This window comes from Ascidiella aspersa, chromosome 2, assembly GCF_963924565.1.
Source record: "Ascidiella aspersa chromosome 2, kaAscAspe10.2, whole genome shotgun sequence".
Classification (NCBI taxonomy): domain Eukaryota; kingdom Metazoa; phylum Chordata; class Ascidiacea; order Phlebobranchia; family Ascidiidae; genus Ascidiella; species Ascidiella aspersa.
Window position 1 is genome coordinate 14,938,629 of NC_139448.1, and position 23,886 is coordinate 14,962,514.

The 23,886-nt window shown below is 36.1% G+C and overlaps 1 protein-coding gene across 1 annotated transcript in view; it reads left to right on the plus strand.

The window, feature by feature from the left end:
- Positions 1-23,886, plus strand: part of LOC146163903 (uncharacterized) — an 87,380-nt gene that overhangs the window by 25,368 nt on the left and 38,126 nt on the right. The window contains exons 41-119 of the mRNA XM_083380627.1: positions 192-303; positions 586-689; positions 1,009-1,168; positions 1,447-1,570; positions 2,243-2,400; positions 2,617-2,704; positions 2,935-3,107; positions 3,318-3,487; positions 4,017-4,125; positions 4,422-4,522; positions 4,690-4,849; positions 4,930-5,050; positions 5,123-5,274; positions 5,353-5,443; positions 5,518-5,687; positions 5,757-5,932; positions 6,002-6,110; positions 6,812-6,909; positions 6,972-7,131; positions 7,219-7,339; positions 7,415-7,566; positions 7,629-7,719; positions 7,808-7,977; positions 8,082-8,257; positions 8,326-8,434; positions 8,494-8,591; positions 8,655-8,814; positions 8,902-9,022; positions 9,098-9,249; positions 9,312-9,402; positions 9,491-9,660; positions 9,765-9,940; positions 10,009-10,117; positions 10,177-10,274; positions 10,337-10,496; positions 10,584-10,704; positions 10,779-10,930; positions 10,993-11,083; positions 11,172-11,341; positions 11,446-11,621; positions 11,690-11,798; positions 11,858-11,955; positions 12,019-12,178; positions 12,266-12,386; positions 12,461-12,612; positions 12,675-12,765; positions 12,854-13,023; positions 13,128-13,303; positions 13,372-13,480; positions 13,540-13,637; positions 13,701-13,860; positions 13,948-14,068; positions 14,144-14,295; positions 14,358-14,448; positions 14,537-14,706; positions 14,811-14,986; positions 15,055-15,163; positions 15,223-15,320; positions 15,384-15,543; positions 15,631-15,751; positions 15,827-15,978; positions 16,041-16,131; positions 16,220-16,389; positions 16,494-16,669; positions 16,738-16,846; positions 16,906-17,003; positions 17,067-17,226; positions 17,437-17,557; positions 17,617-17,768; positions 17,917-18,007; positions 18,336-18,508; positions 18,632-18,706; positions 19,504-19,671; positions 19,818-19,898; positions 19,973-20,149; positions 20,707-20,855; positions 23,201-23,333; positions 23,393-23,513; positions 23,577-23,749. Of these exons, the coding sequence (XP_083236753.1) occupies positions 192-303; positions 586-689; positions 1,009-1,168; positions 1,447-1,570; positions 2,243-2,400; positions 2,617-2,704; positions 2,935-3,107; positions 3,318-3,487; positions 4,017-4,125; positions 4,422-4,522; positions 4,690-4,849; positions 4,930-5,050; positions 5,123-5,274; positions 5,353-5,443; positions 5,518-5,687; positions 5,757-5,932; positions 6,002-6,110; positions 6,812-6,909; positions 6,972-7,131; positions 7,219-7,339; positions 7,415-7,566; positions 7,629-7,719; positions 7,808-7,977; positions 8,082-8,257; positions 8,326-8,434; positions 8,494-8,591; positions 8,655-8,814; positions 8,902-9,022; positions 9,098-9,249; positions 9,312-9,402; positions 9,491-9,660; positions 9,765-9,940; positions 10,009-10,117; positions 10,177-10,274; positions 10,337-10,496; positions 10,584-10,704; positions 10,779-10,930; positions 10,993-11,083; positions 11,172-11,341; positions 11,446-11,621; positions 11,690-11,798; positions 11,858-11,955; positions 12,019-12,178; positions 12,266-12,386; positions 12,461-12,612; positions 12,675-12,765; positions 12,854-13,023; positions 13,128-13,303; positions 13,372-13,480; positions 13,540-13,637; positions 13,701-13,860; positions 13,948-14,068; positions 14,144-14,295; positions 14,358-14,448; positions 14,537-14,706; positions 14,811-14,986; positions 15,055-15,163; positions 15,223-15,320; positions 15,384-15,543; positions 15,631-15,751; positions 15,827-15,978; positions 16,041-16,131; positions 16,220-16,389; positions 16,494-16,669; positions 16,738-16,846; positions 16,906-17,003; positions 17,067-17,226; positions 17,437-17,557; positions 17,617-17,768; positions 17,917-18,007; positions 18,336-18,508; positions 18,632-18,706; positions 19,504-19,671; positions 19,818-19,898; positions 19,973-20,149; positions 20,707-20,855; positions 23,201-23,333; positions 23,393-23,513; positions 23,577-23,749 (10,612 nt within the window). The remainder of the gene's footprint in view (positions 1-191; positions 304-585; positions 690-1,008; positions 1,169-1,446; positions 1,571-2,242; positions 2,401-2,616; positions 2,705-2,934; positions 3,108-3,317; positions 3,488-4,016; positions 4,126-4,421; positions 4,523-4,689; positions 4,850-4,929; positions 5,051-5,122; positions 5,275-5,352; positions 5,444-5,517; positions 5,688-5,756; positions 5,933-6,001; positions 6,111-6,811; positions 6,910-6,971; positions 7,132-7,218; positions 7,340-7,414; positions 7,567-7,628; positions 7,720-7,807; positions 7,978-8,081; positions 8,258-8,325; positions 8,435-8,493; positions 8,592-8,654; positions 8,815-8,901; positions 9,023-9,097; positions 9,250-9,311; positions 9,403-9,490; positions 9,661-9,764; positions 9,941-10,008; positions 10,118-10,176; positions 10,275-10,336; positions 10,497-10,583; positions 10,705-10,778; positions 10,931-10,992; positions 11,084-11,171; positions 11,342-11,445; positions 11,622-11,689; positions 11,799-11,857; positions 11,956-12,018; positions 12,179-12,265; positions 12,387-12,460; positions 12,613-12,674; positions 12,766-12,853; positions 13,024-13,127; positions 13,304-13,371; positions 13,481-13,539; positions 13,638-13,700; positions 13,861-13,947; positions 14,069-14,143; positions 14,296-14,357; positions 14,449-14,536; positions 14,707-14,810; positions 14,987-15,054; positions 15,164-15,222; positions 15,321-15,383; positions 15,544-15,630; positions 15,752-15,826; positions 15,979-16,040; positions 16,132-16,219; positions 16,390-16,493; positions 16,670-16,737; positions 16,847-16,905; positions 17,004-17,066; positions 17,227-17,436; positions 17,558-17,616; positions 17,769-17,916; positions 18,008-18,335; positions 18,509-18,631; positions 18,707-19,503; positions 19,672-19,817; positions 19,899-19,972; positions 20,150-20,706; positions 20,856-23,200; positions 23,334-23,392; positions 23,514-23,576; positions 23,750-23,886) is intronic.

Consider the following 23,886-nt stretch of genomic DNA (forward strand, 5'->3'; position numbering starts at 1 on the left):
ACATTGTCTTTTCAGCCAAAACTTTAGCTTGATTAGGATCTGTTTGATGCTTTGCCAACCAAGCAACAGAGAGTTGTTTGTTCGCTTTTTATGTATCTGGTACGCAAATGAGGTCGGAAAGAATACTCTTCTCCTATGGAAGCCAAGCAATTTGTCTAACACATCTTGATTTATTTTTATTGTTTTACTAGGCTACATTTGACGGCCCAGAAATCGTACCAAGTCGTCGTTATAGAATCACAGTTGCCGTTCAGTGTCTTGCGGTCACAAGCAAACAAACTTCTATAATTGAAGTTCAAGTCGGTGAGTCAAATATTTTTCAAACTTTAATAGCATGAGTTTGGGGGTGTTGTTGACCCTCGTGAATAATAATAGTATATTTTTACCCATCAACATTTTTAGTTACAGCCTCGTTTTGGAATCATGCAAGCTAAACATATCTTTATTATAGTACATCAATAAAACTTACTTCATAACATGGTAATCATAAATAGATTATGTTAGACTTTGTACGTTGAGTACGTAACTTACATTTGCCATATGTTGCCGCTTTGTTAATATGATTTTTTGCTCAAAATCAATCAGATCCAGTCCCGCTTCCACAAAGAGTCATTCTGTCGAACATCACCACGAATTCCGTTACTGTGTTGACGGAGACGCCGGTCAAGAATGCTGCCATCATTTTGCGGGTACTAGCACAATATAACAGCACTTTTTTAAGGTCGTAAATAATCCCCAACCGAAAAATGCCCAATTTTTGAAACGTCAGATTTTGTTAATAATTACATTTCCAGTTAAACGGACGTTACAGTTGCTGTAAAAAGACACAAAGGAGGTGATGAAGTTTAATAAAACAAAGTGTATTTATGTCATTGCGTTATATAAAAGATAAATCATTATTCCTAAAAATGATTATTCTAACTATGTTGTTGTGTATGTATTTTGATATGTTTTAATCGTTTTGGATTAAAAATGCTTTTATAACCCTTAACCACCCGATTTTTTCAGCTTGCCGACTCGGTCACGAGTCAAGTTGCGGTCATTGGAAATTCGAGCGCGAACCAGGTCATCATGGGCCTGGTCCCTGGTCGTTCATACGTCATCACATGCCAACTTCGTCTTCGTGGGGTCGACGGCCCTGTATCGACCGAATTTCCATTCAGAACAGGTTAGTATTTGGTGGAACCCGGAACAAATTATGGCAAATATTGAATACGCAGTATGTTAATATAAAAAAGCTCATTTGTTTTGAAGCTCGCAAACTAAAAAGCTATGCTTTGTAAATACATTGAACAATACCCTTATTCTTTACACATAGTGTTTGCATATATAAAAATTATGTCACCTGTCATAAATTCACTGACCTATGTCGCCAAAGGTAAATATTTTGCGGATTATTGACCAACTTAGTTAAAATTATTTGCGAAATGTTGCCTTTTTGCTCAGTTGCCCTGCCGGTTGAATTTTCCACCAACGCGTTGCCTGCAAACGAGACAAGAGCTGAGCTGACCATAACTGCAAATCCGCTTGGGATTATTTTATTCAAAATCTATTTGATCTGGAATTCCAAGTAAGTTGTGTGCAACCTATTCACTGAATTGTTTCTTCGTAGAGTGGTTGGCAGGCTCAGTGGTAAAGCAAGTCGATAGCCAACTATGATGACCTTACGTTACTCGTACGTGCAGCTTTGTTAAAGTGGGTCACATTTACAGTGATATAACATTGTTTTAAAACAATATATTTTTAAAAAATTTACTATCGAAAGGTAAATTTTTTATGAACAAAATTTAAGGATCTGAGATGTAGTAAGGCGTGAAGCTAGTGACACCGAAAACATTCGAATATATGCGTATCGGGTTACGCTCTTTGTAATTGCTACATCTTTTTTAGCTAAAGCCCTACGGTCTTACAATGGCAGAATAAAAACTGTTTTTCAATTTCATCTCACCTTAAAAGATTGTCAATAACCTAATGACGCTGTCCAAGGCTATATCTGTGATAGATAACGTCAAAAAAACGTGCGAAAACAATATACACACTACCGATCTATAAAAGCTGCATTACATTCTTTATGGTTCTAACTTAATTTAAACTCGGTAATTCGGGGTTTACCAACCATGATTTAACCACACTTTTCATTATTTTTGACGGAAGGCGACGCAGTAGAGCATGCTATTCTTTTGAACAAAGTCGTCTTTTTTTCATATATCTTTGCCTTGTTACATTATTGTTGCTTTTACAGGGTTGTCATGAGCGGCGACGTTCCCGTACAGCTGGATGTCAGCACATACAAAGTCCCTTTTCCCAACCTCTTTCCCGGTGATCGCTATCAAGTCAACGTTACCGGGGTGGCTGCTGAAGGAGGCCAAAGCAAAACGATAGTTGCCTTTTTTGCACAGCGTAAGTATAGAAGACGAAACCATACCTAAACGTGACACCTCAGGGGTACCAAGTTTTTTTTGTTTCTTACCTGTATAAAATCAGTTGGCGGTCAGCAGGTTTGTGTTTGTCGACAAAATTTGGGAACATATACTGTTATTTAACCTTGTAGAGTGCGACATGACAATTTTGACCAGTTGTAAGGGTTTTATTAATCTTCTCTTTTATTTTTCGCAGCCGCCCTGGAAGCTATCTCTTACAATGTCGAAGAAATTGCATCTGGGAAGTACCGCATATCATGGACTTCTATGCCAGGCGTCGACCTGTACGTTGTGAAACAATAATTCAGTGCAACCTAAGCTAGATGTGTTGGCAGTTGACATTAAAAATTTACTATATTTATTTTGTTTCGGTTATTTCGAATCAACTTCACAGGTTTATTGTCGTCGTAGAAACGTGATTATGATATGTTGTAAACCAACACTCCCCGTCAAAAGTATCACTGGGCGCCATTCGAATACTGGCTTTTAATGTGCCCTTGTAATACGTTTTCAGCTACAACGTCACACTTCATTTGGGGTCCGAAGAAAAGCTTGTGGCGGCCGCCGAAACCACGCTGACCCACGTTGAATTCGGTTCGCTGCAAGTCGGCACTTATTACACAGTGTTTGTCAACACTGTCCGGAATGGGCTCTCAAGATTGGAAACCAGACTAAACTTTACCACACGTAACGGAAATTGATTTGTTTAACTTTATATCGTTTTTAAACATTTAATATTCCTTCACCAGTTGATTAGCAATGCAAAGCTGAATAACTATTTCAACCGAATACCCCATATTTCCATCGTTGTATGTGTTGTCAACTTATCGTAAAGTAGGGTAATGCTATGACCTTCTATAGGTTATTTTCATCAATGATATTTTTTACTTTTCACAGCGTGTGCAATTTCGGTCGAGTTAAATGTTCAACAATCGATGACGTCCATTCAAGCACAGGTATCGGTTAGATCGCTGTTGAAAGGAGTGACCAACATCCAAGTTTCCGTCTCGAAATCCGACCAACTTGACAGTGTCACGTCAGAGGTTATGCCAGAAACACAATTCCAGGTTGGTTGTTAAAATAAAATAACTAAGGGGACCGAAAGACGATGTTTTTTAGTTTCTGGTTTGCTCGACACTTAAAAAGGTATAACTCGTAATATTTTGTGTAGCAGTTTATCCATCTACAGTTCTACACTCTACAGCTATACTTTTAGGTTCTATTGATCTAACCCAGGGATTCCCCTTGGGGGTACATGAACTAATTTTAGGGAGTCCATGAAAGCCTATTTGAAATATTTGTGTTTTATGTAAAACGTATTTAAATTTTCAAAGAAAAGAGTTTTGGTAAAAATTCACTGAACTATAGCTTTTACACTGAATATAGACTTCATTCAAAACGTACACATTTTTTGGACCTGAAACAGCAGATTTCTGAAGTATTTTTGTATTGTGACGTAAATTTATGATGTCATCTCTAAATATTTGTGCTGTACTGGTCCATGCGAAACCCAAAACTTCATTAGGGGCCGCGGTAAAAAAAGTTTAAGAACCCCTGATATAACCGTATATTGATAAACATTTTTCATGTCCAAAGGTGACTTTCAACGGATCCGAAATCATTCCCGGCACGTCATATTTTCTCGGTATTACAGCAGTATGTGCGGTATCACAATCGCCTGTACAGACATTCAACGTGCGGACTGGTAAGCAGAGCAAAATTATTCCACAAGGACCTTCTGTACAGCAACTATTATTTCTTTAAAGTATAATTTCGTAGATTTCTCTTTGTCGGCTTTGTCTTACCGTAAACTATTTTTTTATTTTATGTATAAATAGCTTAACTATTGGCACCTCAAGCATCTTTGTTAGTATAGTATATTAGTTGTTTGCTTTGTGATACGTGTGAATTAGTCGTCAGAAATATCCACTTGCACAAAAAATAAGTCACACGAGTTTAAAAGATTGCAAAACACTGCCCTAAACCTTGTGCTGTTGTTAGGTGCTATTCCGACCTTGAGTGCGGTGAAAGTCCATAGCATTACGACAACGGAAGCTACCCTGGGTTCTGAGTACATCGATGGTGCAGGACTCCTTTTTATTGTACGGCTTTGTTGCTCGACTACATGCCACTTTTCTTGAATACATATTACGCTTTAATAGACCAATTGATGAGAACGTTATACATAATCACAATTAAAAACTAAACAAATAGGCTAAAAAGACCTTTCTGTATGTCCTCGAAATAAGGTTTTACTTTAACATTTCAGGTTAACGATACGGTGACTGGCGATTCCCGTAGAATTTCTGATGCTCAGCCATCAGAAAAAATCACAGGGCTATTTCCAGGTCGTTTGTATAACGCCACAAGCTCTGCAGTTGTACGTGGTGTCTCAGGCCCTCCATCACCAACACAAAGCTTTACCACTCGTAAGTCACTTCATTCATTTTGTTTTTTGAATTTGAAAACTTTTTTTGAATTTGATTTTTTACCAACTTCGACGTTTCAGTTCCGGCGCGCAAGCTTGTGATTTCTGTAAACCCGATTGATGCTTCTACTGCAAATGTTACAATCATACCTTCGTCAGAGAAAGTGGATTCTTTTGTCATAATTTTGCTGAAAGACGGAATGTAATTGTTTCTTACTATTGTGTTTTTTATTATATATTTTTTATTATACCTACCAAATGTGCCTCTTTCCAGTGAACTAAACAGGGTTGTAATTGAAGCACCTGACAGTACCTCGATCTCCCACATATACAAGAAACTTTTTGGTTCATTCGTTTATGTGGTTGCCGTCAGCAATGTTACAAATAAGGTTGAAAGCCAACCTGTGTATGCGGAGTTTATCCAACGTATGTATATAATGTTTACTCCACAAGGTGTTATTTAAGCAAAACGTAAGATCGAACTGCTACTCTATGTATTTATAGCGCCAACCAACCCCCCAAAAAATGCCAACATAAAGACAACTTCCGGAAACAGCTTTTTAATTTCCTGGAACGAACAACCTGGAGCTGAATAGTACGTTTTCATAGATGTCCCAATAAAAAAATTATTTTGCTTCCACAAAAATTATATTAAAATTGTCTATTTAGTTATGAAATCAAAGTTCTTGATGGAGCGGAAAATTTGTATCAAGATTTCAAAACTAACCAAACAGTTGTTGAATTGAATAATCTTGATTTGGGAACCAACTTTACTGTCTTGATTACTTCTGTCAGCAATGAAGTTTTCCAAGCACCACTAAAATTACCAATATCTACGTGTAAGATTTTTTTAAGGACTACATGCCAGTTCAATTTAGAAACTTATCACGTTTTCTATCAAATTTTAGCGTGCTACCATTCAGCGCAAATTAAAATTGAACAAGCATTGGAACATATTAGTGCAGAGATCGTTACAACATCTCCTATGAATGGTGTTGAATCGATAGACGTTTGGATTACTGCAATGACTGACCAATCGGGTATATTGGAAACCCAAAGCTTTACGCCTGTCAAGGATATCTCCGTAAGCGATACTGAACATAAAAAAGATTATATGATTTAACAGAATAATATGACCTTAACGTATGTGTAGGTTCTGTTTAATGGAACAAACATACTTCCGGAACATTCCTACGTCCTTTTTTATCGAGCCAAATGTAAAAAATCCTATTCTCCAACACAACCTCAGAATGTTGCGACTGGTAAGTCCATTTTGTAGTGATTCTATCAGTTAAAACTAAATAACTTAAATGTTGTGGCCGTGCTGAACAATCTCCTTTATACTAATCCATTATTATGTTAATGTGATGCTATCAGCGTACTACAGACAGCATTGAAGACCTAAATTTGGGTTATCGCAAATGGCCTTATCGTGTTATTCGCGCGTTTTCCCTTATTTTTGTCTTGCTTTGTATGTACAGCAACATGGCAAAAATAACTTTAAACGCTTTAATGTAATATATTTTGTTTGTTTGAGGATGTTGTATAGACGTAATTTTTGTCGCAGCGAATTGCGATGCATTTTATGCAAAATTTCGGGGTTCGGAATCGCGGAACAAAACTGTCAAGTATCAGACACCCCTAATCTCCATCAACCATACTATATGCATAGCAAATATAGTCCAAAAACCGACATACTATTAAAAATGAACGGCTAAAAAAACTCGCAAATTGCAAAATTATAAACCATTTCCTTAGTTACTGTAGATACACATATGTGATAAGTGAATCAATGGACATCCTAAAACCAGTATTAACACCAAACGTAACATAGAACTACTAACATCACTATAAACGTTTTAAACATGCTACAGCTTGCCACCACTAAGGATTGATTGGCGCCCCTGAAGGGTAGGAACGGCTGTTCTAGAATCCTAACTTATCACTATGTAACATGATTTAGGTACAATCCCCAAATTATCGCTCGTCATTCACCAAATCACTGAAACAAGCGCGGTTATTTCATCTGCAACTTTACCCGGGGCTGATCTCCAAATCACGGTTTGTTTGATTTTGCGTTTTTTTCGTGTTGATGCTAGTATGTAACATTGTTTCGTTTTAAGCTTGTGGACACTGTAAGTGGGGAAGTTCGGACAATTTCTGAAGCCCAGTCTCCAGAAAAAATTACGGGGCTGTTTCCGGGTCGTTTGTATAACGCCACAAGCTCTGCGGTTGTGCGTGGTGTCTCAGGCCCCCCTTCACCAACAAAAAGCTTTACCACTCGTGAGTTTTCGTAATTTGTGTTTTGGTATAAAATGCAGCTATAGTTATGTACGTTTGTTAGCAGTAAACACTTTTATTCTGTTGCAGTAACAGCTCGCGAACTTGTGATTTCTGTAAACCCGATTGATGCTTCTTCTGCAAATGTAACAATTATACCTTCGTCAGGGAAAGTGGATTCTTTTGTCATAGTTTTGCTGAAAGACGGAATGTAATTGATTCTTCTTCTTGATTTTGTCTTTTTTAGCTTTGGTGTAATTTTTAACACAACCTGTCTTCGTTTTAGAGTTATTAACAGAATCGTAGTGAACGCTGTTGGAAGTTCCTCCATCTCTCACATATACAATGATCTTTTTGGATCATTCGTTTATGTGGTATCCGTCAGCAATGTTACTAATAATGTTGAAAGTAAACCTGTTCATGCCGAGTTTATACAACGTAAGTAGTTAAATAAATGAATCGTTTATTGAAATCAAAATATAACTTTGTTTTTCTCACAGCACCAGCACAACCTCCGCGAAATGCTAATATAAAACAAACTTCCGGGAATAACTTTACCGTTACATGGAGCAAGCAACCTGGAGCTGAATAGTTAGTTTTCCCCGATAAAAAACTAGTTGCCACTCAATGTAGTATATTGTTTTTCTTGCTGTAACTATAAACGCTGTGTTGTTTTCAGTTATGTTGTTCAAGTTCTTGTTGGTTCGGATAAGTTAGTGAGGGAGCTGAAAACCAACCAGACAGTGGCGCAATTGAATTCGTTGGATTTGGGAACAAACTTTACTCTCTTGCTGACTTCAGTTAGTAACGGAGTTTCCAAGGCGCCTCTGAGATTGCCGTTAGCAACATGTAAGAATTGTAAAATGACAGTACTCATTATAATACCTTTGTGTTTGATATTTAAAATATGGCAGCATTGTTTTAGTGGTACTATTAGAAAGTTTCCTTTGCAGCCTGCTATCATTCAGCGCAAATAGGGATCGAGCAAGCGTTGAAATATATTAATGTGAACATGGTTACGTCATCTCCACTCAATGGCGTTGAATCAATACATTTTTCGATTGCTGAAGTCAGCGACCCGTCAAACATTTTAGAAACGAAAACTGTGGAACCAGCCAAAGACTTATCTGTATGTGTGAAATTACATGTTCTAATAGTTTTATTGAATTTGCTAACTCTTTGTAATTTATTAATAAGGTTATGTTTAACGGAACAAAAGTACTTCCTGGACGTTTGTACGTTTTGTCATTTCAAGCCCAATGTACAAATTCGTATTCTCCAATGCAACAACAAAATGCCGCAACTAGTAAGAAATACAATTTAATATCTTAGAGATTTTCCCTTAATGACTGGGTTTTATTTAAGGTGAAATCCCCAAATTATCGCTAGTGGTTCACCAAATCACTGAAACAAGCGCGGTTATTTCATCTGCAACTTTACCCGGGGCTGATCTCCAAATCACGGTTTGTTTTATTTTGTGTTTTTTTCGTGTTGATGGTAGTATGTAACATTGTTTCGTTTTTTAGCTTGTTGACACTGTAAGTGGGGAAGTTCGGACAATTTCTGAAGCCCAGTCTCCAGAAAAAATTACGGGGCTGTTTCCGGGTCGTTTGTATAACGCCACAAGCTCTGCGGTTGTGCGTGGTGTCTCAGGCCCTCCATCACCAACAAAAAGCTTTACCACTCGTGAGTTTTCGTAATTTGTGTTTTGGTATAAAATGCAGCTATAGTTATGTACGTTTGTTAGCAGTAAACACTTTTATTCTGTTGCAGTAACAGCTCGCGAACTTGTGATTTCTGTAAACCCGATTGATGCTTCTTCTGCAAATGTAACAATTATACCTTCGTCAGGGAAAGTGGATTCTTTTGTCATAGTTTTGCTGAAAGACGGAATGTAATTGATTCTTATTATTGATTTTGTCGTTATTAGTTTTGGTGTCTTTTTTAACACAACCTGTCTTCTTTTTAGAGTTATTAACAGAATCGTAGTGAACGTTGTTGGAAGTTCCTCCATCTCTCACATATACAAGGATCTTTTTGGATCATTCGTTTATGTGGTATCCGTCAGCAATGTTACTAATAATGTTGAAAGCAAACCTGTTCATGCCGAATTTATACAACGTAAGTAGTTAAATAAATGAATCGTTTATTGAAATCAAAATATAACTTTGTTTTTCTCACAGCACCAGCACAACCTCCGCGAAATGCTAATATAAAACAAACTTCCGGGAATAACTTTACCGTTACATGGAGCAAGCAACCTGGAGCTGAATAGTCAGTTTTCCCCGATAAAAAACTAGTTGCCACTCAATGTAGTATATTGTTTTTCTTGCTGTAACTATAAACGCTGTGTTGTTTTCAGTTACGTTGTTCAAGTTCTTGTTGGTTCGGATAAGTTAGTGAGGGAGCTGAAAACCAACCAGACAGTGGCGCAATTCAATTCGTTGGATTTGGGAACAAACTTTACTCTCTTGCTGACTTCAGTTAGTAACGGAGTTTCCAAGGCGCCTCTGAGATTGCCGTTAGCAACATGTAAGAATTGTAAAATGACAGTACTCATTATAATACCTTTGTGTTTGATATTTAAAATATGTCAGCATTGTTTTAGTGGTACTATTAGAAAGTTTCCTTTGCAGCCTGCTATCATTCAGCGCAAATAGGCATCGAGCAAGCGTTGGAATATATTAATGTGAACATGGTTACTTCATCTCCACTCAATGGCGTTGAATCAATACATTTTTCGATTGCCGAAGTCAGCGACCCGTCAAACATTTTAGAAACGAAAACTGTGGAACCAGCCAAAGACTTATCTGTATGTGTGAAATTACATGTTCTAATAGTTTTATTGAAAATGCTAACTCTTTGTAATTTATTGATAAGGTTATGTTTAACGGAACAAAAGTGCTTCCTGGACGTTTGTACGTTTTGTCATTTCAAGCCCAATGTACAAATTCGTATTCTCCAATGCAACAACAAAATGCCGCAACTAGTAAGAAATACAATTTAATATCTTAGAGATTTTCCCTTAATGACTGTGTTTTATTTAAGGTGAAATCCCCAAATTATCGCTAGTGGTTCACCAAATCACTGAAACAAGCGCGGTTATTTCATCTGCAACTTTACCCGGGGCTGATCTCCAAATCACGGTTCGTTTCATTTTGCTTTTTTTTCGTGTTGATGCTAGTATGTAACAATGTTTCGTTTTAAGCTTGTGGACACTGTAAGTGGTGAAGTTCGGACAATTTCTGAAGCCCAGTCTCCAGAAAAAATTACGGGACTGTTTCCGGGTCGTTTGTATAACGCCACAAGCTCTGCAGTTGTGCGTGGTGTCTCGGGCCCTCCATCACCAACAAAAAGCTTTACCACTCGTAAGTTTTCGTAATTTGTCTTTCGGTATAAAATGCAGCTATAGTTATGTACGTTTGTTAGCAGTAAACACTTTTATTCTGTTGCAGTAACAGCTCGCGAACTTGTGATTTCTGTAAACCCGATTGATGCTTCTACTGCAAATGTAACAATTATACCTTCGTCAGGGAAAGTGGATTCTTTTGTCATAGTTTTGCTGAAAGACGGAATGTAATTGATTCTTATTATTGATTTGTCTTTTTCAGTTTTGGTGTCATTTTTAACGCAACCTGTATTTTTTTTAGAGTTATAAACAGAATTGTAGTGAACGCTGTTGGAAGTTCCTCCATCTCTCACATATACAATGATCTTTTTGGATCATTCGTTTATGTGGTGTCCGTCAGCAATGTTACTAATAATGTTGAAAGTAAACCTGTTCATGCCGAGTTTATACAACGTAAGTAGTTAAATAAATGAATCGTTTATTGAAATCAAAATATAACTTTGTTTTTCTCACAGCACCAGCACAACCTCCGCGAAATGCTAATATAAAACAAATTTCCGGGAATAACTTTACCGTTACATGGAGCAAGCAACCTGGAGCTGAATAGTTAGTTTTCCCCGATAAAAAACTAGTTGCCACTCAATGTAGTATATTGTTTTTCTTGCTGTAACTATAAACGCTGTGTTGTTTTCAGTTATGTTGTTCAAGTTCTTGTTGGTTCGGATAAGTTAGTGAGGGAGCTGAAAACCAACCAGACAGTGGCGCAATTGAATTCGTTGGATTTGGGAACAAACTTTACTCTCTTGCTGACTTCAGTTAGTAACGGAGTTTCCAAGGCGCCTCTGAGATTGCCGTTAGCGACATGTAAGAATTTTAAAATGACAACACTTATTATAATACCTTTGTGGTTGGTATTTAAAATATATTCGCATTGTTTTAGTGGTACTATTAGAAACTTTCCTTTGCAGCCTGCTATCATTCAGCGCAAATAGGCATCGAGCAAGCGTTGGAATATATTAATGTGAACATGGTTACATCATCTCCACTCAATGGCGTTGAATCAATTCATTTTTCGATTGCTGGAGTCAGCGACCCGTCAAACATTTTGGAAACGAAAACTGTGGAACCAGCCAAAGACTTATCTGTATGTGTGAAATTACATGTTCTAATAGTTTTAGTGAATTTGCTAACTCTTTGTAATTTATTGATAAGGTTATGTTTAACGGAACAAAAGTGCTTCCTGGACGTTTGTACGTTTTGTCATTTCAAGCCCAATGTACAAATTCGTATTCTCCAATGCAACAACAAAATGCCGCAACTAGTAAGAAATACAATTCAATATCTTAGAGATTTTCCCTTAATGACTGTGTTTTATTTAAGGTGAAATCCCCAAATTATCGCTAGTGGTTCACCAAATCACTGAAACAAGCGCGGTTATTTCATCTGCAACTTTACCCGGGGCTGATCTCCAAATCACGGTTTGTTTTATTTTGCCTTTTTTTCGTGGTGATGCTAGTATGTAACATTGTTTCGATTTTTAGCTTGTTGACACTGTAAGTGGTGAAGTTCGGACAATTTCTGAAGCCCAGTCTCCAGAAAAAATTACGGGGCTGTTTCCGGGTCGTTTGTATAACGCCACAAGCTCTGCGGTTGTGCGTGGTGTCTCAGGCCCTCCATCACCAACAAAAAGCTTTACCACTCGTAAGTTTTCGTAATTTGTCTTTTGGTATAAAATGCAGCTATAGTTATGTACGTTTGTTAGCAGTAAACACTTTTATTCTGTTGCAGTAACAGCTCGCGAACTTGTGATTTCTGTAAACCCGATTGATGCTTCTACTGCAAATGTAACAATTATACCTTCGTCAGGGAAAGTGGATTCTTTTGTCATAGTTTTGCTGAAAGACGGAATGTAATTGATTCTTCTTCTTGATTTTGTCTTTTTAGCTTTGGTGTAATTTTTAACACAACCTGTCTTCGTTTTAGAATTATTAACAGAATCGTAGTGAACGCTGTTGGAAGTTCCTCCATCTCTCACATATACAATTATCTTTTTGGATCATTCGTTTATGTGGTATCCGTCAGCAATGTTACTAATAATGTTGAAAGTAAACCTGTTCATGCCGAGTTTATACAACGTAAGTAGTTAAATAAATGAATCGTTTATTGAAATCAAAATATAACTTTGTTTTTCTCACAGCACCAGCACAACCTCCGCGAAATGCTAATATAAAACAAACTTCCGGGAATAACTTTACCGTTACATGGAGCAAGCAACCTGGAGCTGAATAGTTAGTTTTCCCCGATAAAAAACTAGTTGCCACTTAATATAGTATATTGTTTTTTTTGCTGTAACTATAAACGCTGTGTTGTTTTCAGTTATGTTGTTCAAGTTCTTGTTGGTTCGGATAAGTTAGTGAGGGAGCTGAAAACCAACCAGACAGTGGCGCAATTGAATTCGTTGGATTTGGGAACAAACTTTACTCTCTTGCTGACTTCAGTTAGTAACGGAGTTTCCAAGGCGCCTCTGAGATTGCCGTTAGCGACATGTAAGAATTTTAAAATGACAACACTTATTATAATACCTTTGTGTTTGATATTTAAAATATGTTCGCATTGTTTTAGTGGTACTATTAGAAACTTTCCTTTGCAGCCTGCTATCATTCAGCGCAAATAGGCATCGAGCAAGCGTTGGAATATATTAATGTGAACATGGTTACATCATCTCCACTTAATGGCGTTGAATCAATACATTTTTCGATTGCTGGAGTCAGCGACCCGTCAAACATTTTGGAAACGAAAACTGTGGAACCAGCCAAAGACTTATCTGTATGTGTGAAATAACATGTTCTAATAGTTTTATTGAATTTGCTAACTCTTTGTAATTTATTAATAAGGTTATGTTTAACGGAACAAAAGTACTTCCTGAACGTTTGTACGTTTTGTCATTTCAAGCCCAATGTACAAATTCGTATTCTCCAATGCAACAACAAAATGCCGCAACTAGTAAGAAATACAATTTAATATCTTAGAGATTTTCCCTTAATGACTGTGTTTTATTTAAGGTGAAATCCCCAAATTATCGCTAGTGGTTCACCAAATCACTGAAACAAGCGCGGTTATTTCATCTGCAACTTTACCCGGGGCTGATCTCCAAATCACGGTTTGTTTTATTTTGTGTTTTTTTCGTGTTGATGGTAGTATGTAACATTGTTTCGTTTTTTAGCTTGTTGACACTGTAAGTGGGGAAGTTCGGACAATTTCTGAAGCCCAGTCTCCAGAAAAAATTACGGGGCTGTTTCCGGGTCGTTTGTATAACGCCACAAGCTCTGCGGTTGTGCGTGGTGTCTCAGGCCCTCCATCACCAACAAAAAGCTTTACCACTCGTGAGTTTTCGTAATTTGTCTTTTGGGATAAAATGCAGCTATAGTTATGTACGTTTGTTAGCAGTAAACACTTTTATTCTGTTGCAGTAACAGCTCGCGAACTTGTGATTTCTGTAAACCCGATTGATGCTTCTACTGCAAATGTAACAATTATACCTTCGTCAGGGAAAGTGGATTCTTTTGTCATAGTTTTGCTGAAAGACGGAATGTAATTGATTCTTATTATTGATTTTGTCGTTATTAGTTTTGGTGTCTTTTTTAACACAACCTGTCTTCTTTTTAGAATTATTAACAGAATCGTAGCGAACGTTGTTGGAAGTTCGTCCATCTCTCACATATACAAGGATCTTTTTGGATCATTCGTTTATGTGGTATCCGTCAGCAATGTTACTAATAATGTTGAAAGCAAACCTGTTCATGCCGAGTTTATACAACGTGAGTAGTTAAATAAATGAATCGTTTATTGAAATCAAAATATAACTTTGTTTTTCTCACAGCACCAGCACAACCTCCGCGAAATGCTAATATAAAACAAACTTCCGGGAATAACTTTACCGTTACATGGAGCAAGCAACCTGGAGCTGAATAGTTAGTTTTCCCCGATAAAAAACTAGTTGCCACTCAATGTAGTATATTGTTTTTCTTGCTGTAACTATAAACGCTGTGTTGTTTTCAGTTACGTTGTTCAAGTTCTTGTTGGTTCGGATAAGTTAGTGAGGGAGCTGAAAACCAACCAGACAGTGGCGCAATTGAATTCGTTTGATTTGGGAACAAACTTTACTCTCTTGCTGACTTCAGTTAGTAACGGAGTTTCCAAGGCGCCTCTGAGATTGCCGTTAGCAACATGTAAGAATTGTAAAATGACAGTACTCATTATAATACCTATGTGTTTGATATTTAAAATATGGCAGCATTGTTTTAGTGGTACTATTAGAAAGTTTCCTTTGCAGCCTGCTATCATTCAGCGCAAATAGGCATCGAGCAAGCGTTGGAATATATTAATGTGAAAATGGTTACATCATCTCCACTCAATGGCGTTAAATCAATTCATTTTTCGATTGCCGAAGTCAGCGACCCGTCAAACATTTTGGAAACGAAAACTGTGGAACCAGCCAAAGACTTATCTGTATGTGTGAAATTACATGTTCTAATAGTTTTATTGAATTTGCTACCTCTTTGTAATTTATTGATAAGGTTATGTTTAACGGAACAAAAGTGCTTCCTGGACGGTTGTACGTTTTGTCATTTCAAGCCCAATGTACAAATTCGTATTCTCCAATGCAACAACAAAATGCCGCAACTAGTAAGAAATACAATTCAATATCTTAGAGATTTTCCCTTAATGACTGTGTTTTATTTAAGGTGAAATCCCCAAATTATCGCTAGTGGTTCACCAAATCACTGAAACAAGCGCGGTTATTTCATCTGCAACTTTACCCGGGGCTGATCTCCAGATCACGGTTTGTTTGATTTTGCGTTTTTTTCGTGTTGATGCTAGTATGTAACATTGTTTCGATTTTTAGCTTGTTGACACTGTAAGTGGGGAAGTTCGGACAATTTCTGAAGCCCAGTCTCCAGAAAAAATTACGGGGCTGTTTCCGGGTCGTTTGTATAACGCCACAAGCTTTGCGGTTGTGCGTGGTGTCTCAGGCCCTCCATCACCAACAAAAAGCTTTACCACTCGTGAGTTTTCGTAATTTGTTTTTCGGTATAAAATGCAGCTATAGTTATCTACGTTTGTTAGCAATAAACACTTTTATTCTGTTGCAGTAACAGCTCGCGAACTTGTGATTTCTGTAAACCCGATTGATGCTTCTACTGCAAATGTAACAATTATACCTTCGTCAGGGAAAGTGGATTCTTTTGTCATAGTTTTGCTGAAAGACGGAATGTAATTGATTCTTATTATTGATTTTGTCGTTATTAGTTTTGGTTTCGTTTTCAACACAACCTGTCTTCTTTTTAGAATTATTAACAGAATCGTAGTGAACGTTGTTGGAAGTTCCTCCATCTTTCACATATACAAGGATCTTTTTGGATCATTCGTTTATGTGGTATCCGTCAGCAATGTTACTAATAATGTTGAAAGTAAACCTGTTCATGCCGAGTTTATACAACGTAAGTAGTTAAATAAATGAATCGTTTATTAAAATCAAAATATAACTTTGTTTTTCTCACAGCACCAGCACAACCTCCGCGAAATGTTAATATAAAACAAACTTCCGGGAATAATTTTACCGTTACATGGAGCAAGCAACCTGGAGCTGAATAGTTAGTTTTTCCCGGCAAAAAAATCGTTGCCACTTAATGTAGTATAATATTTTTCTTGCTGTAACTATAAACGCTGTGTTGTTTTCAGTTACGTTATTCAAGTTCTTGTTGGTTCGGATAAGTTAGTGAGGGAGCTGAAAACCAACCAGACAGTGGCGCAATTGAATTCATTGGATTTGGGAACAAACTTTACTCTCTTGCTGACTTCAGTTAGTAACGGAGTTTCCAAGGCGCCTCTGAGATTGCCGTTAGCAACATGTAAGAATTGTAAAATGACAGTACTCATTATAATACCTATGTGTTTGATATTTAAAATATGGCAGCATTGTTTTAGTGGTACTATTAGAAAGTTTCCTTTGCAGCCTGCTATCATTCAGCGCAAATAGGCATCGAGCAAGCGTTGGAATATATTAATGTGAACATGGTTACATCATCGCCACTCAATGGCGTTAAATCAATACATTTTTCGATTGCCGAAGTCAGCGACCCGTCAAACATTTTGGAAACGAAAACTGTGGAACCAGCCAAAGACTTATCTGTATGTGTGAAATTACATGTTCTAATAGTTTTATTGAATTTGCTAACTCTTTGTAATTTATTGATAAGGTTATGTTTAACGGAACAAAAGTGCTTCCTGGACGGTTGTACGTTTTGTCATTTCAAGCCCAATGTACAAATTCGTATTCTCCAATGCAACAACAAAATGCCGCAACTAGTAAGAAATACAATTTAATATCTTAGAGATTTTCCCTTAATGACTGTGTTTTATTTAAGGCGAAATCCCCAAATTATCGCTAGTGGTTCACCAAATCACTGAAACAAGCGCGGTTATTTCATCTGCAACTTTACCTGGGGCTGATCTCCAGATCACGGTTTGTTTTATTTTGCGTTTTTTTCGTGTTGATGCTAGTATGTAACATTGTTTCGATTTTTAGCTTGTTGACACTGTAAGTGGGGAAGTTCGGACAATTTCTGAAGCCCAGTCTCCAGAAAAAATTACGGGGCTGTTTCCGGGTCGTTTGTATAACGCCACAAGCTTTGCGGTTGTGCGTGGTGTCTCAGGCCCTCCATCACCAACAAAAAGCTTTACCACTCGTAATTCAATTTTATATTTTTACCGTATTTTGTTTTGAATCATATTATTTTTCTGTGTAGCTTTAAAATATTGCTTCATGTAATACAGCTCAAATGATTTAGAACTTTGCTTGAGTAAGTTGAATTGGGCCGGAGTTATGATTCGATATTTATTTTACATAGGTTTATTTGGATGAAAAAATCGTTGTTGTCATTGTGTTTTTATTGCAGTTACTTCAGTTGGCCTGGTTGTGTCTGTAAATTCACTGGATGCTGCAATTGCCAATGTCACCATTATTCCTTCTGGTAATAATGTCGACTCTTTTATTGTTACATTGGAGAAGGGGGGAAGGTAATTTGTTACTTTCATTGTTCTGTATTATGTTTCTAACTGCTGTGTTTCTGCATCAGAGTTTTGAAAACAATTACATTGGCATCAAACGGGGCATCACCTGTTCATTACGTTTTCGTCAACCTTTTTGGAGCGTTTACATACAGCCTTGTTGTAAGAAACATTTCTGCTGGTGTTCAAAGCGATCCTATTCGGCACAATTTCACGCAACGTATGTTCATTACTTACTGTAAATAGTATTATGACCGTATTTCTAATGTTCCTTCGATTTTTTTTGCTGTTACCTATATAAATCTGTATAATAACTCATTTATATCGACATTATGCCAAATGTTTTTGTTTTTTTACGTTTTTTATAGCTTTACCGTTTTCCCCTAATAATGTTACGGCATATCAACTTTCCTCACACGAATTCACGTTGAATTGGAACTTTCAGCCCGGTGTTGAGTTGTAAGTATTCTTTAAAAATAAAATAAATTTCTCTTTTACTTACATAACTGTAAATAAATTTGTGCTCTATCGAGCTTTTATTCACGTAGGGAATTTAATCTTTCGATTTTCAAGTTTTACTACATCTATTGTCCGGTCAATGTATGCTTTATCAGGTTAAAGTAAGAATAATATCAAAAATACGCACGATCATGTCCAGTCAATGTATGACCAGCTAGTGTTTAGCTTTTATGGTTTATTATAGGTAATCGTTTTTCAATCTGATAAAGCACGGTTGATTTAAAGCTTTTCAAAAGTAAAATTCAATTTTTTGACCAACTTGTTTCAGTTACAACCTTTCGGTGCACGTTGATTCGGATGAAAAGTTTGTGCGCAGAATTGTCGTAAATTCTACAACTTTCACTTTGACTTCTCTGCAAAAGAATACTTTGTACACGATATACGTTTACGCTGTCAGCAATGGTTTGGCGCGGAATCCGGCCACCTTGCACTTTCGAACCGGTAAGTACCTTCCGATATTGGTTTGTGCTAGTATTAAAGTCTATTTTTGTTGGCAAAGAAATGTGTCATTTTAAATAGTAAAACTATGTTAGGTTTTAAAATATAATTATGATGTCTTTTTAGATCTTGCAGTCATTTCTGTCGTCATCGATAGGATCAGCTCCACTTCTGCTCATGTAACATGGACTCATGTTCCAAGTTAGTTAATGGGATTTTATTTTAGTCAAGTGGTTTAAACCAACCAATGTCTCAAACAACATAAACTGTTGCATACTATTAATTAAAATAACTCATCTGGTAACTTTCTTTGTTGTACAACACTTCAACGACCTACACAGGTCGCCTTTAGGGTGAATGACACGGAATTCTCTTAATGTACAACGCATGATAAATACAAAGCAAAGATGTCAAACAACATTTTAAAATTACCTCCTTAAAGCCGTCAGTTTCCCATTTCAGACTATTTCCAGCGCGGTTTTAATTTAACTACGGATATTTCAACGAACTTTTAACTCATTGACATTTTCATGTGTATCAACTTTAAGATATAACTTTTGGTAAAGATAAAACTAGAGATACATGTGAGGTCAAGTGTTAAGGTTGATTTTTTTCGCAGGATAAAAATGATTGTAAATTAAAATTAAATATTAAATGTGTTTGATCGTGGAGAAAGTTTATTACGTTATTCCTTGAAAGATTTTACTGAAATTGTTTAGAAGTTTTATGTGACTTTGAGATACAATCATTTATATTATTTCAGGTATTACATCTCGTAATTTATATCTTAAAAAATACTTATGCGGACCGCATTTTATTTGTCAAATGGGTCTGCGGATTCACCACCCCTGCCTTACAGTTTAGGTTGAGCCGTATTGATATAAATTACTTATATTATATTTTGACCGTAGTAAATACTTTTTACTGAAATACTTTGGTTATATTTATGTTTACCCTTTAATCACGATTCTAAACTGGAATACGTGTTTCATTTCAAGATGCTTATAAATACATCGTGGTTCTGTCTGAAAATCATGTTAACCTTACGGCTTACACCAACGAAATCGATCTTGAGGAATTGCGACCTGGTTGGAACTACGTGATAACTGTTCACGCTTACACAAAGACTAATGTATTTTTGGCCTGCTCAACTTTACATCCTTTGAGTAAGTCGGTTGCCGATTTTTGTAAATGCCGCGTATTTTTCGTAACTGTTTGATTGGTATCGGCTGCCGATTTATAGTCAATTCAGTTGTTTTATTAATTCAATTTAATTGTAATCGTTTAGTCGCATGTTTTGTATGCTTTTTAGAAACTTTACCGAAAAATATAACAATCACCGCAGTTAACTTGACTCCCACAACCGCTGATCTCAAATGGCGTAGTGTCGAAGGTATCAAGTTTTTTTTAATTTATTTTATATAAATAGTATTTTTCCAGTAATAGACTTTGACTTTTATGTTACAGGTTCACTATATGAGTTGCAATATACTGTTGGCGGTCGAACCATAGTAACAAATTCATCGACTAATCGAATCCACCTGATTCGCTTGATTCCCAGTTCAACATTTATAGTTACTGTTAAGGCGTATATTGGTATCATAATCGTGGGTAATTCGGTTGCTCACACCTTTCAAACACCAGGTATTTATATAATATACATATATTTTTTCTTTTTCAGAGGTGTTGATGGGTTGAAAAAACCTAATTAAGTTAAGATTCCGTGAATAAGTGTTAAACAATAAGTCTGTTACAACATTAGTGAGTGTCAAAAAACGTAACACAGCAGAGACTAAATTCTACAGGGCATTATGTTTGTGACGCCGCTCCACCTTGGAAAGTGCATCCGCGTTTAATGACACCCGTGTAAACTTTTATAGGTTTCTATAAATAAGTAATAGAAAACAAGGACTTAAAATATACACTCCAATTTTTTTGTTATCAGTGCTTTGCTATTGGTACTTAAAATTTACTCAGTAGTGTAATTAATGATTCAATTTTCTTGCTTCATAATTTTACAGCAAATATGAGGTATGAAACGTATTTTTTTATTCCTATGTCATAAATTAAAGCATAAAAAAATATACTAAAAACACAAAAAATGCCATGCCGAGGCGCTTAAGTTAAATATTTTGCATACAGCCAACCATAATTCTATATATGTTTTGTTGGCTGTCCCTCAACCGTTTATATTTCTACAGAAAACCAAACCTGCAAACGAAGCAAACAACTAACTGTTGGATTTATGCTGACTGACTCAGCTGATGTTACCAGTCAGCAATTTCAAGACCAACTGAATTTTGTCTCCCGCGTAGTTGAACAGTTAGATATCGGAAAGAACGCCACTATGGTAATAATAACCAAATTAAAAAATTACCTTATATTACATATAAGACTGGGGAAAGAAAAAAGGTCTGAACATCAAAGTAATTGCGACAGTATTTTTTTTACATGGGAAAGGTGCCAGGAACTCAAAAAAGTCCCCGGAAATATATCGTAACTAAGACATCATCCATATTTGATATGGGTTGCAAAATTCAAAATGTCTCATATTAAATATATTCTAATGTAACAAAATAGTATTTGCACCAAAACAATAAAACGAAGGGATGATGGCAGGTGTTATAACCGAAAAATGACGTCAATTTAGCGTAGACACTTAAGAATGGACACATATGAAAGCTAATTCTCACAAGCGCAAGACAAGTAATTTGGTTAGTTGATATTAAAATGCATTACATTACTATGACGTCTAAGCTTTTATTTCAAGTGAATCTTTTGTGATTCTTAAAGCGATATAACCTCTCAGATTTGACAATATAGGCTAAAATTTCATATTCGCCCTAGAGACCTGCAATGTGTTTTTTATAAAAGTTAAAATTAGTTGGAACAAGTATTTCAATTAAAAACTAATTCTACTAACAAATGATGTCATAAGCACGTCACAAACAGAAATTTTGAGATAAAGTTGTATTCATACAAAACAAGAGTATTGGCATATAGTCCACGTGCGAACTTTATGAAGTCTCCCATGCATGGATCAAAACAGTTAATTTACCCAAACTGGCAACACGTAAGACAAAGGTATTAGCGTCGCAGTTATGGTACAACTGGACAGCTGCGGGACCATGATTTGTTTGGAGAGAGTGTGAGAAGATTTTTAGGCATGATGTCACAACAAAACCTCCTAAACAAGTAGCTTAAGTAGATCTGATATGCCAAGTCATACACGTGGCCTAAAGCGCAGAAATAGAGTATCAAGGCATTTCTTCATTGTGCAAAAAGGATGCCAAAACATCTTTATATAACATTATTTTATGACAAGTTAGTTAATACTGCCACACCGACCTAGATCTTTAAATCTTGTTTTAAAGGAGACGAGCATCTGCACAAAATCTCCTTAAGTGCAGTTATACGATGTAACCGCGTAAATACGCGTTCAATTAGGGTCGCCATCGACATAACCCCCAAAAGAAGGACAACCGAAAAATTAAATTTTCATAATAAACTAAACAAGTTAGTATTTATGAACAAATCTTAGCATTTATATGAGCCATGACATATCACATTTTACCAAAAGTGCTACCTTGTCTCAAGGACCATTTTACTCTTTCAGTCGAAACAAATAATTTGAATATATATTCTTCGGTCAGAACGACTTGTGGGCGTTTTTGTAGTCTGAAAAGCATAGGGTATTCTAAGACGTATAAAAATTAGCAAATATTTACCTATCACATTCTTATGAAAATAATTTCGTAATTCTTGTTCAAATTTTAGTTTATATTTTGGTCTTCAATAATTTAGTAATTCTAGTTCTAATCTAATTTGCGAAAATTAAAATGATTAAATTCTAATCTAAGTTGGAAACTAAAATGATCTAATTCTAATCTACATTTGGAAAACTAAAACGCTTTATTTTTAATTATAATCTAATTTAAAAAAAGCTAAAATAAGATTTCTATAGAACTCATGCTCTCATAAACTCCCCCTCTCTTCAAGTATGATTTACATACAGACCAATACAGGAGTTTAGATTATATTAAACTATAACCTATTTCGCTTCTTAGCTTATGGTAAGTTGCTTTTTATTGATCACTCATGAACCCAACATACACAATTATTGCATTACTACGCTTTTAAATATAATTAATGACATCACAGATTTCTCTGTTTGTTTTGGTGTTTTTCATATTATTATATACAAAGTCGCTTTTCGCTTTAGGCTCTCATTAATTCTCGGAGTTTTTGTTGTAAATAAGGCAAAGTAAAAGGAGTAAAAAAAGGCCTTTTGTTAGGAATAAAGAATAAACAATACTTTTTATGAGACATTGTCTTTCAAATAAGGTCAATTCTTAGAAATAAGAACGGTGTGACAACCCTGTTTTTGTTAGAAGGAATAAAGCTGACGTCATTATGAAGTTTGAGACACGAGATTTTTCCGAGGGCTTTCTGAGAATCTCTCGTTTACTGGCCTAAAGTTGTAACACAATTTTACAAATTCATTCCGAGTGTTATTTGTTTGTTTCAGATATTTGAAGTCGTTGGTTATCACAGTAAATCATGGCATATTATGTTGATTGCTTTGCGTTTAAATATTGGACAGATAACTACGTTAAATATTGGATAATTTATGTACAACGTATAGCCTAGATTTATGTGCATTTAATTATTCAATGATTTGTTCAACGTATTTAGGTGATGGTGTCTACCACCGGATCGTTTTTTAAAGCCGGAGTGTTAAAAAAAGACTACACTGAACGCGACGCCCTTTTGTCATCGATTCAAACCGTCCATCAGCTTAACACATCTGATAATCGCATTGGAAGGGGTAAAAACAATTGTTTGATAAATATTGCAAACTAGAATGCTAAATACCGTACATTATAGGAGTGCGAAAATATGTCTACGAAATCTATGGTGAAGATGCTGAAACTCGACCAGAGGCAGACCAGTTTTTAGTAATACTTACCAGCAGCATTTCAAGTGATCCATATATCGGCCCCATAAGGTTCGATTTGAATAACGACACCGAAGAAGAATATATGGCTAAATGAAACTTTTTTTTTTACAGAAAATTTAAGTCTTCCGGCGGTATTGTTATTCCCGTAGGAATCGGCCCTGGTGTTTCGGTTAGCGAATTGAAATACAACATGGCAAGCATACCCAGTTTCGCAGTACAATCGAAAAATTTCTTCGATTTACCGGATGTTATTTCACATGTGCTTGATATTCTATGCACTGAAGGTAGGAGTAGAAGCTTGATATAAAGCGATATTATTGAAATAAACGAACTTATACCTAACATTAGTAAAAGTAAATAAACAAAATTATCTATTTAAACATTATTTATATTTAAGTAGATTGCCTTTAAACGGTGCATG